This window comes from Physcomitrium patens, chromosome 2 (genome assembly GCF_059467195.1).
Source record: "Physcomitrium patens ecotype Gransden chromosome 2, ASM5946719v1, whole genome shotgun sequence".
NCBI classification, from domain to species: domain Eukaryota; kingdom Viridiplantae; phylum Streptophyta; class Bryopsida; order Funariales; family Funariaceae; genus Physcomitrium; species Physcomitrium patens.
Window position 1 is genome coordinate 19,141,027 of NC_143411.1, and position 17,414 is coordinate 19,158,440.

The 17,414-nt window shown below is 36.3% G+C and overlaps 4 protein-coding genes across 8 annotated transcripts; 2 read left to right on the forward strand and 2 right to left on the reverse strand.

Moving 5' to 3' along the window:
* Positions 1-5,395: 5,395 nt before the first annotated feature.
* Positions 5,396-8,105, forward strand: LOC112293996 (uncharacterized). 3 transcript variants are annotated; one of them, XM_024544065.3, is made up of 5 exons: positions 5,404-6,733; positions 6,825-6,941; positions 7,092-7,167; positions 7,324-7,454; positions 7,578-8,105. In XM_024544065.3, the coding sequence occupies exons 1-4, from the start codon at positions 6,375-6,377 to the stop codon at positions 7,438-7,440; spliced, it is 669 nt and encodes a 222-aa protein (XP_024399833.1). In that variant the 5' UTR covers positions 5,404-6,374; the 3' UTR covers positions 7,441-7,454; positions 7,578-8,105. The 3 variants fall into 3 exon arrangements, with proteins under 3 accessions (XP_024399823.1, XP_024399833.1, XP_090104370.1); XM_090248244.1 differs by lacking the exon at positions 7,092-7,167 and having other exon boundaries at positions 7,359-7,454; XM_024544055.3 differs by having other exon boundaries at positions 5,396-6,733; positions 7,092-8,105.
* A 160-nt stretch (positions 8,106-8,265) lies between these two features.
* On the forward strand, positions 8,266-10,682 carry LOC112293975 (serpin-ZXA). 2 transcript variants are annotated; one of them, XM_024544007.3, is made up of 3 exons: positions 8,266-8,402; positions 8,592-9,015; positions 9,551-10,682. In XM_024544007.3, exons 2-3 carry the CDS (start codon positions 8,623-8,625, stop codon positions 10,337-10,339), a joined length of 1,182 nt encoding a protein of 393 aa, XP_024399775.1. In that variant the 5' UTR covers positions 8,266-8,402; positions 8,592-8,622; the 3' UTR covers positions 10,340-10,682. The 2 variants fall into 2 exon arrangements, with proteins under 2 accessions (XP_024399775.1, XP_024399784.1); XM_024544016.3 differs by having other exon boundaries at positions 8,266-8,308.
* On the reverse strand, positions 9,749-11,460 carry LOC141044637 (uncharacterized). The gene is made up of 2 exons (XM_073529564.1): positions 11,050-11,460; positions 9,749-10,882 (listed from the first exon to the last, which is right to left on the reverse strand). Exon 1 carries the CDS (start codon positions 11,458-11,460, stop codon positions 11,104-11,106), a length of 357 nt encoding a protein of 118 aa, XP_073385665.1. The 3' UTR covers positions 9,749-10,882; positions 11,050-11,103.
* Positions 11,461-11,484: 24 nt separating this feature from the next.
* LOC112293988 (WD repeat-containing protein VIP3) lies at positions 11,485-14,279 on the reverse strand. 2 transcript variants are annotated; one of them, XM_024544029.2, is made up of 3 exons: positions 13,881-14,279; positions 12,325-12,491; positions 11,485-12,154 (listed from the first exon to the last, which is right to left on the reverse strand). In XM_024544029.2, the coding sequence occupies exons 1-3, from the start codon at positions 14,050-14,052 to the stop codon at positions 11,522-11,524; spliced, it is 972 nt and encodes a 323-aa protein (XP_024399797.1). In that variant the 5' UTR covers positions 14,053-14,279; the 3' UTR covers positions 11,485-11,521. The 2 variants fall into 2 exon arrangements, with proteins under 2 accessions (XP_024399797.1, XP_024399806.1); XM_024544038.2 differs by lacking the exon at positions 13,881-14,279 and adding an exon at positions 12,783-12,923.
* Between the last annotated feature and the right edge of the window lie 3,135 nt (positions 14,280-17,414).

Genomic DNA, 17,414 nt, shown 5'->3' on the forward strand with positions numbered 1-17,414 from the left:
TAATTTATATATATTAAATAATAAATATTTTAATTTATTAGTTATAATTTTTTTAAAAATAAAAAATATTTTGTTTCTAATGCATTGTTTATTTAATTTTTTATAATATATATATATTATTAAATAAATAATAAATAAATAAATAATTATTTATTTAATATTATGTAATTTTTTTAGATTATATCAATGAATAAAAAATAGAATTATAAAAAATATATATATTTTATTCATTTTATTATTTTTAATGCATATTAATATCAATTATTGAATAATTATATTTTTATTAGAAATTCTATTTTATCAAAGCATTGATAAATATAAGATATCTCAAAAGATCAAAACTATCTTTTTAATTCTAATAGCTATAAGATATCAATTTCTTGTTGAAAGTACTCGAGAAGGTAAAGATACATTTATTATTGTGTTAGTTAAGATAACCTAAAGTTAATGCAAAATAATTGATAAATATTTAATATTTTAATTTATAGGATTTAAATCTCTAGTTGCATGGACTATAAAAAAAATGTCATCAAAGAAATGCCAAATATGTGTTATTTTTATCTAACATTATTTCAATTCAAATTTAATTTATATGAATATTAGTATTATTTAGTTTATTTTATATAAAAATTATATGATGAGTTTTTAAAGAAGCTACACTTTTTTATTTATCACTATGTACTATTTTCAATTTAGCAATATATATTATATATTTATATAACAAATATTATTTTATTATTATAATAAATATATTAGATTAAAATCATAAGATCTTTGATGATTTATAGATGTTATTTCTATAAGAGTATCTTTTAGATATATGTTTTGAATTTATTTTTTTAAAATTTATTTATAATAGATAAATTATTAATAAAAGTATACTTAAATACCTATATTATATTAAAAAATTAAAGCAATAAATAATAATAATAATAATAAAATAAAACAAGTTATTATGAACATACATAAATTATTAAAATAAATTTTTTTAGGAAGTAGATAAATATAGGTAGATTTGATAATACCTTGTGAAGAAGCTTTTTAGAAGCTTTATAGATGTAAATTTGACTTTAATTGTATTTATGGCTGATTGATAGATTAAAAACTTGGCCAACAAGTTGGCCATGCGGTGCACATATAGAAAACTATTCTTGCAAGTTAAATATGTGTATCATCTATTAAACATGTGTTGAGGGTCCTATAAAACATTGCTATACAACTTCTAGTTAGATAGTATATATGGAGGTAAGAATAAAGTCTTCTTTACTCTTGTCAATGCCTTTCTTGTTCTTAGTCTTGTTTCAAGAGTTCCTAATCTTCTTGTCATTAATAAAAGCTATTTTAGTCTTAATATTATGCCATCTTTGTGTGATTTTTTATTCTTTTTGAATAACACAAGAGTGTATTAACCTTTTGGTCTTTTGCCAATCATGTCTTTGATAGTTTGACAAGAGTGTTAATTCAATGTTTTTTTTTTGTTTTAAAAATGAGTGAATTAACTTACTTTCTTTAGTGTGTTTTAAAAAATTTAGATTATCTTTTTTAAAATTAATATTTAATATTTTTTAACATTTATTCTTTCCATAAAGAAAATAGACTATCTTTTTTTGTAAAATTTTTAAATTTAATATTAAAAGCTGCAAATTACCATCTTCAAATTTGACTTGCAGATTTGTTAAAGTTTTGTTGTTGTACTACCTATGTTCTTACTTGAGAATGCATTAAGTACCTAGATATGGAAGGTAAGTAAAAATGCAACAACAATTCTACCAAGTCTAATAGAGAATTAAATAAACTTCAAATAATCCTTAATAAATCCAATAAAACTTTGATCTATTGAAATAAATTTAAAAAAAATCTTAAAAGAAACAAAAAGAAGTTATGATTTAATTTACAAGAAAAATAAAAAACAATATTTAAGAAATATAAATATAAATATTTAAATAAATAAAAATAATCTAAAAAAATATTAGAAATAAAAACTTAAAAAAAATAATAAAGAATTATAAGAAAATATTAAAAATAACAATCCTAATATAATTCTAATTAAAATCCTTATTGAATCTTAACCAAATCCTAGATCAAATCCTAATTGAAATCCTAATAAAATCTTAATGAAATCTTAAATTCTATACAAATCCTAAATAAATCTTAATCGAATTCTAATTAATTTCTAAAGAAAATCCTAAAAAAATCTAAAAAATTCTAATAAAATCTTAGATCAAATCCTAAGTCCTAATAAAATCCTAGACAAATCCTAAACCAAATCCTAAACCAAATCCTAATAAAATCTTAGATCTTAAATAAACTCTTAACAAGTCCTATAGTAGAATGGAACCTCAACAATCAATAATTAAACCATTGATATCAACTCAAAGTTTTTATACTTTTTAATATCTTATTTAGAAACAAGCATAAGAAAGATGAAATTGATCGCACTTACCAATTGAAAGAAATGCAAGTTAATCCAATCGAATATTGAGAGGTTTTTTACTCTAATCTAGATGCTAAACTTCCAATGCTAATATCTCCTTCATAAACTATTAAATTATTCTCAAATTTCATTGAAACATTGGAAATCAAGTCTAGTTTGCATACAAAAAAAATTCACTTCAATTTAATTAACAAATTGCCGAAGATCTTAGAAATACTTATATGTTCTTCAAGCTCATCATGACTTCCTAGCTATAAGACATTTTTAATACAATAAGACTTTGGAGCTAATATCAAAAGATTTATAGTAGTTTTAAATATACAAAGCAATTAAAGACTCTGTACAATCATGTAATATTTATTTAAGATCAAAAATTCTTTGTCATTGATTTTATGAACTTTTTTAGCTATTATTTATACTCAAATAATCTTAGTCTTTTGTTTCTATAGATTTTATTGCAAATCTTTTGATTTTAAGTTCTTATGACTCTATATTTGTAATAGTAGATTGTTTCACTAAAATAGCATATTTTGAACTATGTACAAAATTTGTCATATATAAAGAATCAACTATTTTTATTTTTATTTTTATTTTTTTTTGTGAGCATTTATGACTATTATGGATTGTCAAGAGATTTTATATTGGATAGAGGTACTTAATTTATATCAAGATTTTTGAAGAGCCTTTTCAAGATATTAAAAGAAAATATAAAATCAACTTTAGTCTTTTATTTTTAAATTAATGGACAAATAGAATGAATAAATTAAGATTTAAAGTAATATTTGAGATATACCATCAAGATGATTGGATAATCTTTTTACTATTAGCAAAATGTGCTAATGATAATATAGTATATTTTTCTACTCAATAAATATTTTTTATATTAATTATGGTTATCATCCATAACTTAATACTTTTGACTTTACTAATGTTGATAATCCTATAATAAAATATTTAACAAATTATTTTTCATAATTACATATAATAATGAAGGTAAAATTAAAAAGAGCTCAAGAACAATAAAAGTTTAATAATAATGTCTATTTCAAAGAAAAACCTTAATTTTTTGTAGACAACATGGTATGGTTATTTTGTTGTAATATCAAGAATATTTGCCCTTGTGATAAGTTGGAATGCCATAGATTTAGGCCATTTCTTATTTTTGAATTAATCAATCTAATTATATTTTAATTATAGCTATTAGTATCTATGAAGACCTATATTATGTTTTATGTATTTTTTCTTTAGGTATATAAGACAATAGCTATACTAGAATAAAGACAAATGCCACCTCCTTTTATAGAAGTGAATAATAATGAAAAATTTGAGGTCAAAGAAATCTTACATCTAAGGCAATGCCAAAATAGGTTAAAATATCTTGTACATTGGCATAGATATGATCTTTGTAAATGCATGTAAAAGCTACCAAGGAATCTTGCAAATGTAGCAAGAAAGATTGATGCTTTTTATCAATAACATCCATTAAAACAAAATAAAGAATCAAAATGTGATTATTATTCTTTGTAAAATTGGTTCTTATAAAACATAATAGTATTATGGATATACAAAAATTATCTACATAAGAAGTGTTAAAAAGTGAATAAATGTATGTAAATTTAATAATACCTTATGGAGAAGCTTTTTTTGAAGCTATGTAGATGCAAATTTGACTTTATATATATTTATAATTGATTAATAGGTTGAAAACTTGGCCAATAAGTTGACTATGTGTTGCACATGTGGTAAACTATTTTTGTAAGTTAGATATGTGTTGGAGGTCCTATAGAATGTTGCCACATAGTTTTTAGCTAGATAGTATACATGGATGAAAGAGCAAAGTCTTCTTCAATCTTATCAACACATTTTTTTTATTTTTAGTCTTGTTTCAAGAGTCTCTAGTCTTCTTGTCTTTGGCAATAGGCATTCTAGTCTTAACAATATACCATCTTCAAATGATTATCTACTCTTTTTGAGTGAAATAAGAATGTATTGACATTTGATACTTTATAATTCATGTCCTTGATATAAGTTTTTATATAAGAATTTTATTTTAAAAATATACAAATATTATATTTTAAAAATAGGCTACTAATAAATAAAAGAAAATTTTATTATTTATACTAAAAATAAATAAAAAATACCATATTTTTCTTTATAAATTTAATTCAATTTTTTGTAACAAAGCTTATATGTTTTTAAATCATTTAAAAGTTGATAAAATTTATATTATGTACATAATATTTATTCTGAAAATTTCAAAACTATTTTTAGTATAAATTTTAAATTTTTATTTATGTATAATAATTTAAAAATTAATTATATAGTTTTTACTTTTAATTTTTATTATTATATTATATATTTTTGTACTATGTGATGTAAATATTCTATAATAATTCTGTAGTTAATGGAAGTTTGTCACCTATCTTATACAAACCAAGATATAAATAATAATATCAAATCTTATCATAGTATATTTTTAAAAATTCAATGAATTTTTAAGATTATTAAAGAAAAAAATTAATTAGTATAATTACTAAATATTTTTTAGCTATAAATTAGCCTTGTTGGCATAACATTAAGCAAGTACTTAGCTAGTCTAGAAAGAATTTTACACCCACTTTACACAATTTGTTTTAATTAGATATCTTTAAAAGTGTATTTCAATCAATTAAAAAATTATAATAAATGTCATATCTCTCCATCCAATGATAGAGATAATTAAAAATAAAAAAATAAAAAACCAATAAGGTCATTTAATGATTCAAATAGTCAAATAAATATATGATTCCTTTGGTAAACAATAAAATGAACACCATCAAAAAATTGAAAGATACCATCCAATGCATAATTCAATTACACCTATCATTACACAATTCTATTTCATATCCTCCAAAAATAAATAAATAAATAAATAAATCAATACGGGGTTTCAAACATGGCACTTTTGCAAAACCAAATAACTAGGATTCAATACCTAATATTTATAGGATCACTCAAAATACCAATTCCAGAATATCATCATTCAAACTTTATTATCTTCTAATATTATCCCTAATTCAAACTTTATTATCTCTAGAATGGAGTCAAAGAGACGAGAGCTGAAGCAAGGGATGCGGTTTTTAATATTTGACCTGCCTCTCTTTTGATATTTTGATTTCCAAATCATCCACCTTGGCAAGATGGGTGATTTGGTGGAGTATCAAGTGATATTTTGAAATATCATGGATACTTCAAGCTTGTATCATGGGTGAAATATCACCCAAAAAGGCCATGGTTGAAACCCCCTATTCTTCTAACTGTCAAGTTACATTATGACCCACTCTTGGCAACGTCTCTCATTGCTTCTATCTGAAATTAGGTCACATGTAACAGACCTAATTAACATTAAATGTTTTGTAATCTCAAACCCAGAGTCTAAGGAATTAGCGTCCAAAAGCAGTGAGAATTTGCTCTATGACATATCAGAGTGCAATGTGAGATTTGTCAAGGTGCAATGAGATTTGAAGAAGTCATGTGGAGCTCGAATGTTCACACATGGTGGCCTGTGTTGTTGCCGGGCTAGCAGAATTGGAGTTCATCTCGATTGAACAGATCATTAAATAAAGCCCCAATAGCAGATTGTGCCGTCAGTAGTGGCAAGTTTGTGAGAGATTGCAGGTTTTTTGTTCCGTTTTGTTTCGCTTGAGGCATTGCCGTTTGTGGGTCTTCGGCTTGTAACTAAATCCATGCTGAGTATTAAGTCCAGAATATTGAAAAGTGTATGAGTTAGTGTTCTTTCTCCACCATTTTCAGCTGCGGGTGGGAGTTGGCTCCGTCGTCCTTGCTCCCTTCTCACAAATAGGGAACCCTCACTTGAGTTTTTCTTGACCCACATCATCAATTCCTGGTTCTACGGCCGGAAAAGTTTCAGTTCCATGAGTTGTTTTGGTCATCAAACTCCATGGAATTGTTTCTGCAAGAGTTGAAGTATCACATGGGGGACAATCCTTCCCTGTGGGTTGAGCAAATGAAGCATGTCCAGGAAGTATACGGCTACAACGATCGCGAAATGATCCTCCTAATGGAAACGTTAATCCCGAAGCCAATTGCCGTATGGATGCTCAAAATTGGCCCAAGCAACATCGAAGAAGTGTTTGCAGTTTTTTTCCAGTTGCATGAGTTGGGTGTTCATACTGAGCAAGATCTCAAGCTGGCTCTGCTTCATACCTCTTGCATAGGAAGCAACAACCTTAAGAATGTTGTCGGGGGAGGGAAATCGAAGGAGACATCATCGTCAGCCGAAGCAGAAGTGGAAGTCACGTGAGCTCGTAACCGACTTAACTTCAATTGCAGTTGAGTGGTTGAATTTTAAGTTGGAATGGGGATAGTTGAAGCTTGAATTTGTGTTCAGTGTCACAGATAACGATGAGTTACAAAGGTTTCCAGAGTTTTCATTCACAATTAATTGTGGATTTGGTGACATTTGCATCAATGACGTGCTCAAGCTTGACCAGATGAACATTTACACGTAAGCCCTGGTGCCCCATTCAGCCTTTTTTCTGCAAATATGTTACATCCGTCGCATTGCAGCTGTCAGATTCGGCAATACCAGTCCTGTATAGATTGGATGGTAGTTTCCAAAATCTGAAATAATTTTTCTGCCAATTTGGCTACACAGCAAAATATCCTCGAAGGGAAAAATGGGAAAAGCTTGCAAACAGACGATAGTTGGCCGTGTGGTGTACAAGTCTGAGGTTGGTGAGGCGACGCCTTCACGCAACGGGATAGATTTACTGTCAAGCTTTTCACGATCTGATGCAGAGGAAATAATCGGCATGAGTTTCTGCCAGAACAATAGGATTCTCCGAAAATGTTTGCTGACCTTTGCCGCTGCATCTTGTGTGATGTAGATCCTAATCTGTGGTAAAGTTCGAAATGGTGCTAGCTTGAGGTGTACTGGAGCAGAGGAGTCAGACCAGTGCACACACAGATTTTCGTCATCGGTGAACATAGCCTGGAGCTTCTGAAGCTGGTTCGCCAGGTTAGAGTTGAGAGAATGCCCACATCTTACAAAACAATTTCGCCGTTTCTTCAATTTACATGACTAAATCACATCCTCTACCCAAAAAGTGCGCTAAGAAATCAATCGGATCATTAACTGCAGCGCTGGGGTAACGAGCAGAACCGAGTGAGAGAGATGGAGAAGAAATTGCCGAAGAAACTCGTATCAGTTGGATCAAAGTGGCGTACAGGGGTTGACATTCAGAAATTCTGCAGAAAATCCGACCCCTGGGCGCTATCAAGAAGAAACTTAGAGAATCGTACAAAATTCGTTTGATAACCATCAGATATCTTCCACATGCTCTTCAAAGCTCGATCCATACATAGTTCTCGATTGCCGGTAGACCTAACTGTAGCTTACACTGCACGCAACGTAAGCATCATTGCAGACCCCTCAAGCCCTAGTTAGGGTTTCACAGCTCCCCAAACGCAACAAGACTTCAGCCGAAGAACACTCTACGAATTTGTTAAGTTTGGAAAGATAAATCCTTGAGCAAGACGAGAACAGTTCAACGTAATTGCTAGGAGAGGTCTGTGGACTATTTCTCTCCCAGACGAGGTCTGATCTGCAGTGTCCAATCAGTAGATGCTACCTTGCAAACACGTGGCTCCTTTATCCTTTTTGACTCGGCCCTCTTCCTTCTCTATTGGCTTTGTGGGTCGTTCCACCTGTACTAGCATGCTCTTGTCTTGGAGATGCGATCTGATCTTTGGGAGACTTCGGATTCTCCATCAATTTGAATAACGATACACTGTCGGTTGGATCGTGAGGATAAATTATTTCAGATCGAACTCGTCCGCTCGCGGGACGGTGGTTTGGGGCTTTTCATTGAGGTGATTATATACATCTCGTTGGCCTGGGTGCTGTTTAGTTCTTGGTGAGGGTTTTGAGAATTTAGTGGATCGGTCACCACAGCTTGTGAAAGAGGTGCGTTTTTGTGTGTTTTGTGCTGCGCTTGTGATTTCTCAGGATTGGTTACCTTGATGGGTTCTTAACATTTTGGACCACGCTGAGCAGGCGTAGGTTGAGTTGTAGATTTGAATCAGCGCTGTTTTCATGTGTGCTCTTGTGACTGGAAAGAGAATACTGAGGATCTATAGCGTCGTGGATTCGCAGGTTCAGTTAAGTACTTGCGCGGCTTGAGAAAATGGGGTTAGACGTAGCATCTATGGTGCACGGGCAAATGGAGTTCACCATAGACTTGCACAAGGCCGTGGTGAAAGGTAAGGAGACCAAGAATGTGTTACTTTCGCCACTTAGCATTAGCCTAGCATTGGCGATGGTATCGGCTGGGGCTAAGGGACCGACACGGGGGGAGATTGCCAAGTGCATCAAACTTCCTGAAGGCGACCCCATGCACAACTTCTCCTCGCAGCTGAAAACGGTCGTCCTAGCTGACGGGAGCGGCGCTGGGGGCCCGGAACTCGCACTTGCCAATCGTGTCTGGGTGGATGAATCCGTGACACTCAAACCTGAGTTCCAGAAAATCCTTAAGGATAGCTATGGATCTGAGGCTGCATCGGTTGACTTCCATGCAAAGGTACCATAAATTGATTCCGCCTCTGGGCCTCCACATGTCTCCCCGTTTCTTTTGTAGTTTTCGCATATGATTATCCGACGTTGGATTACACCTTTCATAGTTCCACATCTTTCCTTCTGGTTTGTATCCGATTCTATTTTCCCCGTTTCTTATTTTCCCATTCTGTAGCAAGTTTGTGCCCTGTACCAGGAATTCGGGACTTCTTGACTGCAATTGGAAGGTCCACTAGTGGACCAGATCATTTCATAGTTACATTTATGCCTGGTCCCTGCATTGTCCATAGAGGAGTCATAGGAGCTCTTTCACGTCTGAGACGCGTTGAGTGAGTTCGGAGCACGGCAAAATTTGCAATTACAATACTGGCGTATTAGAGCTGTAAACCAGTGTAATTTGCGAAAGTTGTTCTTGTAGTTTTTTAATTAGTTAAAAGATTGTGCGAATCTCCTCAAGTTCACAGGAGCTGATGTTTTCTTTATGGCGTCATTCTTTATTGGATCCTTTGTGCTAATTCTGTCATATGGCTGGTTGTTTCCAGGCTGACGAAGCTCTAGCGAAAGTAAACGAGTGGGCTAAAGAAGCGACACATGAGAAAATTGAGGAGCTTCTTCCTACAGGATCGGTGGATCAGATGACACGTGTTGTGTTAGCAAATGCTCTATATTTCAAGGGAGCATGGAAGAAGCCATTTGAGGATGAAGACACAAAACACGGAGAATTCTTTTTGCTGGATGGAAAAAGCATCCAAGTCCCAATGTTGCACACAACCAAGAAGCAATACGTGAAAGATTTCTCCACCTTCAAGGTTCTTCGCCTGCCGTACTCCGCTGGCAGTGACAGACGTTCCTTTTCAATGTTCATCTTGCTGCCTCATGAGAAGGACGGCATCACTGAGTTGGAAAAATCTCTAGACTTGAAGATTCTCGCGGAAGATCTCAGGACGGTTAACCAAGAGGTTCCAGTGACCGAGTTTGCACTGCCCAAGTTCAAAATCTCTCACGGGTTTGAGGCACCGGAAGCTCTCAAGTCTCTTGGCTTGTCTTTGCCCTTTGGAGAAGAGGCAGATCTCACAGATATGGTGGATTCCCCAACGGCTGACAAACTCTACGTTTCAAACCTGTACCATAAAACTTTTGTAGAAGTAAACGAGAAGGGCACAGAGGCCGCCGCAGCCACAGCTGCTACCATTACATTGAGAAGCCTCCCCATGTTCCATGAACCCACTGACTTCGTCTGCGACCACCCATACCTGTTCATTATCAAGGAAGAACTGACCAATGTGATCATCTTCACTGGCCGCATTACCGACCCCTCTGTTGGAAACTAGACCTCATTGTAGAAAGATGACGTATCATACTTCAGCGTCTTGGTACCTCATCTTCGAGGACACCAATCTCGATTAACCCACATAAGACGCCCTCATGCAAATATGATAGAACTCAGGTCTCCATTGATTATTTCGTCACAATCCAAGACTGTTCTGCAGGACGCAGTTGAGCACATCGTTAAACTGCGAGGACTGGAACTCGGAGTGATCGTTGTTGCAAGTTTTATAAGATTGGGTAGTGCTGGACATGCGTCAGCAACCGTTCTAGCGGAAGTCTGAGCTACCTGTTGACTGTTTCTATCATTTGGTATCACTACACTTTTTGGTATGATGATTCGGCTCAGTCTGTTCGCTATTTGCATGCATAACTTCTTACAAGAAAATGACCTTCTATATAAATTTGTTTGTGCTTTTTCACATTAATGTGAATGAACTATGTCTCTTCGATACCACAATACGGCCACGTGTGCACACTGTTTACATAGCACCATATGAAAAGCTCAGATTGTCAACACTCCTCCATCTTAGGTTGCGTGATTAAACCTACAAACACCGTGGAGACCAATTTGCCCGACCATCTTCAGTACAACCGCGGACAACAAAAACCACACTAACCCAACACCACAAGCCAAAAAAAACTCAAAAGACTGAACAATGATATATCGGAAATTACATACAAAACCTACACAGAAACAAATCAAATGAAATACCACGAAGAAAAACATTGAATTAAGCCAAGACAATAGCCTCGTATCAGCCACGCATCACTGGCTCATCACTGCAAGCCCCGCATCAACACTCAGTTCGTCACAAGCGCTGCATTGTTCCAGCCCCCATGCCCACACATGCAACTTCACACGCCACCACCCACGCTGTCGTCTGTGCATCCATGCAAGCATTGCACTTCCCCCTTCTGCCTCGCTCCACAGCGCTCTGCGATGCACTCCTTCGCCCTGCAAACTGCGTCCCCACATCCATATCCACATCCCACACTTGCATCCCCCACACGCTGCACCAACCCCACAAACTTCCCACAACCGCACCTCTCGGCGCCAAACATCCCCTGCCTCTACCCCAATCCTCCTACCACCTTTTCTCCACCCCAGCAGCCGTCCAGACATCACACTTTCCAGCCATCACAACTGTGCGCGACAACCACAATCCACTGATACATTCATTGCTTCATGTGTACTCGTACAGAGATATGCTCTTGTCATCTGACACACTAGCCAGCCTTCCAGAACTGCTACCCTCCCCGCTAGGACGAAACGCTACTGCCCACACTTGATCCGTGTGATCTGTCACGGTTTGTATCGACGCCCGCATCTTCAGGTCCCACAGCCGCACCGTCTTGTCGCTTGACCCTGTCGCGATGGCTGCCCCCTCCGGACTCGCGTCCACGCTCAGCACCCAGCTCGCGTGCCCTGAGAACGCACTCACCAGCATCCTACTCCTCGCGTCGTACATGTGGATGTGCTTGTCATCGCATGCGGTGAACAGAACGTGGTTGTCCGCTGGAGAAAACACCAGCGACCTCACTGGCATGTTGTGCCCTTCCAATGTGTGGATCAGCTTCCCCTTGCCCACGTCGAAGATTGCCACTGTCCCGTCCATCGTGCTGCAAGCCAGATTCTTCCCGTCCATGCTCCACGCCACTCCCAACACGAACTTCCCCAGCCCCACCTTGTCTGCTGCTTTGCCGTCCGCACCATTCTCGGCCTTAGGAACCGTCAGAGACTGCTCCAGTTTCCAACTCGTTGTGTTCCATATCTTCACCGAACAACTCCCTCCTCCTGCGACTGCCAGGAGTTCACCCTGCACACCACCACCGATCCCAAAACCGCCCTCAGCTCCTTTCAACCTCGTCACCCTATGCACGCGGCTCCATTCCATTCCTTTGCGGGCCAATCATCGGCCTGCACCCTCCACTCACACCACGATCGTGCACTGCTCCTCCCCAACAACTTCGGTAAGCCCCGACGTACCTTGGGATCAAATTGCATCAGCCACGCTTCTGATGGAGGGGCCTCCAGGGTCGTCACGGTAGCATTCGAGTCGATGTCGAACACCCGCACGAAACTGTCCAGAGACGTCGAAGCTGCGATTCTGCCTCCCGGATGTGCCGCTACTGCAACCACACCCAGCGAATGACCTGCCACCACATGTGCAACAACTCCGGGTCAGCAACCCCGATGCACGCCCACTACTCACTACTAATCCAGCATCATCGCGGAGGTCGCAACCACGCCACAAACATGTTGCCAAACTCATACAACCCCACGCCCACGACAAGCACACCCCTTCACCCTTCATCCGCCCACGACACCTCGGCACGCTCTCCCGCGCCATCCACGTACCCCCGCACACTCACTTCCATTCTGCGCGCACACAAAATACTTTGCGTCCAATCCCATGGGCCCCGACGAGTCCATCCTGCATGTACCTTCAACCGGGCCGGCCGCCAAAATACCGTGGTGTCCATTCATCATCTCCTACCTCCCACACTCAGGTGCTTCCAATTCGGGTGCATGCGACTACCGTTCTCAACAATACCCCAATCCAAACATTCACCATTCCACATCCACCCAACACTGCTCTTTTGCGTCCAGCAAACTGAGCAGGGTACAACGTTTACTGCATCCCCGAAACGCGCCTCTCCTCATCCTTCTCACCCTGCTGCGTACCACCGTATCCAGCGGGACACCGCTACCCCATACGTTGCTCACGCGAAGCTGGTCTCGACGCCCACTGCTCTTTGTGCGGCAATGCTGACGCCCTTGGTCCACTATCACGCCACGAGCGCTTCGCCTCGTACTCCCCCGAGGCATCTGCTCAACTTTTACCACCCCATGTGATGATATGTTTCACAACTCTCACAAATTCCTCGCCGCTGCATTCCTGACCTAAACTACGCCTGCCTCATCCCTCCAACCCCACTCCTTCTACGACCCGCTACGACGACCATGCACTTCCGCGTTGGAAACCGGGCTTTCTCTATCTATGCGTCGCTGACGGAGGAACTGGGAAAGAACCTCATGGAACCAAACCGTAGAACCTGAGCCCTGGGCCTATTATCGTCATCTCGACCGACGGTCTGCGCTTCCACCCCAAACCGGCGCAGGCAGCTTGCCTGCGCAACACCTGGGACGGACGCCACGACCACATCCGCCTAGCCACCCAAACGTAGGGTTTACCGCAACCAACTGCCCGCAAAACGTACAATTTGGTTGCAAACCAGCTAATGCGACAGTCTAAACAGTCCACACGCCCATCTCGTGAGCAAGGGCGGCATTCCAGCGCCAATCTACATCGGGATAGAATCTCGCTAGGGTTTTTCAGCATTCACACCCGTTCCAGCTCACCAGCGCTGACCATCGCTCCAGGCGCACCACGATAAACACTTCAAAACAAAGAATGAAAAACAAAAACAGAAAGAAGAACGAGCTCTCGGAGACCGATCGCCGACTCCGGCATCCAAAGTGACAGAAAGATCCGGGTTTTCATAAAACCCACCCGTTCCGCACCCTAATTCACCACAAACCTGTGTTGGTCCGCTCGCACTCCAGCTCGTCTCCTCTCCACAGCTTCACTGTCTCGTCCACGGATCCAGTGATGAGCAACCCAGGCCTCGAGTCCGTCGCGGGAGCCCACGCCGCCGCCCAGATGCCATCATTGTGCGCCCCTGCCACATTCTTCAAACTGTTCACCTTCATGTCGCCGCGCTCTCTCCCTTGGACCTGGCCTTCCCTGCCTGGGTCCCTCGCAACCCCTCCAGCGCAACAGCAGATGGATTCGGGCTGATCACCACTGGTAGGCGAATTCGGCTCTCCCCTGACGCAATTACATGGCTCAGCAGCAGGAGCGAGGACGATGATGCATCGTTGCAGCTGCGACACGACTTAGCGAACACCAGGCAGACAGAGCAACCACCGAGCTTGCGAGGAGGCGCGAGAGCAGCAAGCAGAGGAGAGAGGAGGGAAAGGTAGCGAGCGAACAAGCGAGATTCGGTCTTCTTCATCCAAAGTGTCGGGAATGCATCCCATCCCCCCACCTCTTTCTTTCATCCGTTGCCAAGGTGGAACCTGAATGTGGGTGAGGGCGTTGATGGAATTCCGGATTTAATGATGTGGCATGAGCAGTGCTTCTTTTTTTCACTCCCCGCCCATTCTGCAGCAACCAAAGTAGAAACTACCTCATAATCGGTTGCCACAAATGATGAATATTTACAGTAAACGTTCATTGAATTTAAGAACTTGGACTTGTTTAAATGTTTTTATAATATACTTGATGATTTGGAGAACCAACGATAAGTGTCAACAAAGAAAATTGGAATCAGCAAAGAATGTTGTTTTAATTTCTTTAAAATAAATTTTGTCTCATTTTCAAAGAATTATTTGTTGTTGATTTAAATAAATTTCATTTGGATTTTTTAAGCTGCAAAAAAATAATCTTAAAAGACCGTCTTAATTACCTTCTCGATACTTGAGGGACAAATCATTTCATAATATAACTTCAATTCATTAATGCTCAGTGTCATTTGACAACAAACTAAATTAATTATACACAAGAAATATGAAAGTCTCTGTTAAATTATATATGATTGATTGTTTCAGTAGGCATAGGACTAGTATATAAATATGATTAATATTTCTAATACATGAGATTTCTATCCTTAGAGTATTGACAAACTTGTGAAGATCAATAATAGTTGCAAATCTATTCTTATTCCTGCCAAATATAGCATGTATAGTTTTCATTCTATTTTTTTAATAAAGAACATTAACAAATCTACACATCAAAGTAACAGATGGTATTTTGCAACATCGAATATCAAATAAATATTTCTACAAAAAAAAACTAGTTTATTCTTTTTTTGTTTTAAAGTCACCTGTACATAAGATACTATCATTGGTCGAAAGGATCTATTAACTATGTTCAAATGGAATAAAGATCAAATTATGTGGTACATATAACTTGTCGTATATTTGACCTCTTCAACATATGATTATCATTTCTCTTAGAACTTATATTTAAAAAGAGAGGTAATATTACAAAAATATATATATATATATATATATATATATAGATATATATATATATATATACACATAAATGGATTAATGAAATCAAATAGAAATAAGTAGATTAAATAATGTCTTATGGAAAGAATTCTCAGAAGGCTTATAGATGCAGATTTGACTCCATACATATTTATAGTTGATTGATAGGTTGAAACTTTAACCAACAAGTTGGTTATGTCTTGTACATGTTAGTAACTTATGGTATAGATTAGCCAAATTGTGCACATGTAGAAAACTTGTCCTACAAGTTACACACATTTCTTGCAAATTAGACACATGACAAAGGTTTCATACAATGTCATGATCTAGCTCCTAGTTAGATAATATATATGGATGTAAGACTGAAGTCTTCTTCATTTTTATCAATGCCTTCTTTGTTTTAAGACTTGTTTCAAGAGTATCTAGTCTACTTGTCTTTAATTGTAACCATTCTAGTTTTAAAAATTATATCATCTATGAATGAGTATCTAATCTTTTCTAATGACAAAAGAATGTATTGATCCTATGATTTTTTGTGATTCATATTCTTGCCACTTACTAAATAGTATTTATAATATTTAAATTTCTAATATATATAGATAGAAGGACAATGTAGATATTAGTCTTTTATGACTAAAAAACAATTATCACCATTGAGAGCAAATACTAAACCAACTAAGATATTTGCTTCCTAGACTATACACCTTCCATTTTTATTAATTTTTCTTCATCAAGACTCTTTAAATCTATAAAAACTTTTTAATTTAATTTTTTTTAAATTAAATAAATTTTTTAATTTTAATATTATTGCATCTCAAAAATTAAAAAATCCTATTAATATCAATTGTATCAATTCAGATGTATTATGGAGACTTAGGAGGCACTGATTAGTGAGACTTACATATAACATCTTTATTCTTTAAATCAAATAGTCTTACAACAAAGATCAATCGAATTTAACTTTAGATATTAAAAAACATTATGAACGATTTGAAGTATGATTGGAAACTTGAACTTATAACTACTTTTAAGGTTTATCAAACTACTAATAAAGCTCTTCAAAGACTACACTCATTTCTTTGGTATATAGATTAGATGCCATTATGCCTATAGAGTTTGAAGTTCCATCCATCTACATTGTCATTTGCAATAGATTGAAAAATATTCAATCTTTGAAAGAATGTTTAGAACACTTAGAAGGACTAAATAAAAATCAAAGATTTGTAGCCCCACATATAGAAGCTACTCAGAAGAAGAAAATAAGTCCTTGATAAATTATAAATAAATAAATAAATAAATGGCTTCTAACTTTGAAGTTGTGGATGATGGTCATAGATATTAACAAATTAAATTTTCTAATCAAAGTTAGCTGCACTTTGGAATAAATAAAAAAAAATAAATATATATATATATATATATATATATATAAACACTTTAACAATAATTTGTTCTAACTCAAAAATTTAGAGAGAAAAGACTTATCTACACAAATTAATGGAAGTTGTTGTAATAAATATAAGATCTAAGCATTAAGTACTATACCAATGTACTTGGTCATTTTTTATAGTGGTTAAACTCTTCTAATAAACCAAGTGATCTATTTAGTATTAAACATAGATCAAGTTATAAATTAAAGAATAATTGTCACGTCAAATAAATAATGATGTGAATAAAAGAATAATTTTAAAAGATTATAAAACTACTAGAAAATACTAGAAAAATGCAATTATAAAATTAAGATAAAATAGAAACCGAAAAAAACTTGTCAAAAAATGATAATCTGATTGAATGTTTCACTAATGAACAACAACCAAACTACACCTGACACTTATCGTTGGTTCTCCAAATCATCAAGTATATTATAAAAACATTTAAACAAGTCCAAGTTCTTAAATTCAATGAACGTTTACTGTAAATATTCATCATTTGTGGCAACCGATTATGAGGTAGTTTCTACTTTGGTTGCTGCAGAATGGGCGGGGAGTGAAAAAAAGAAGCACTGCTCATGCCACATC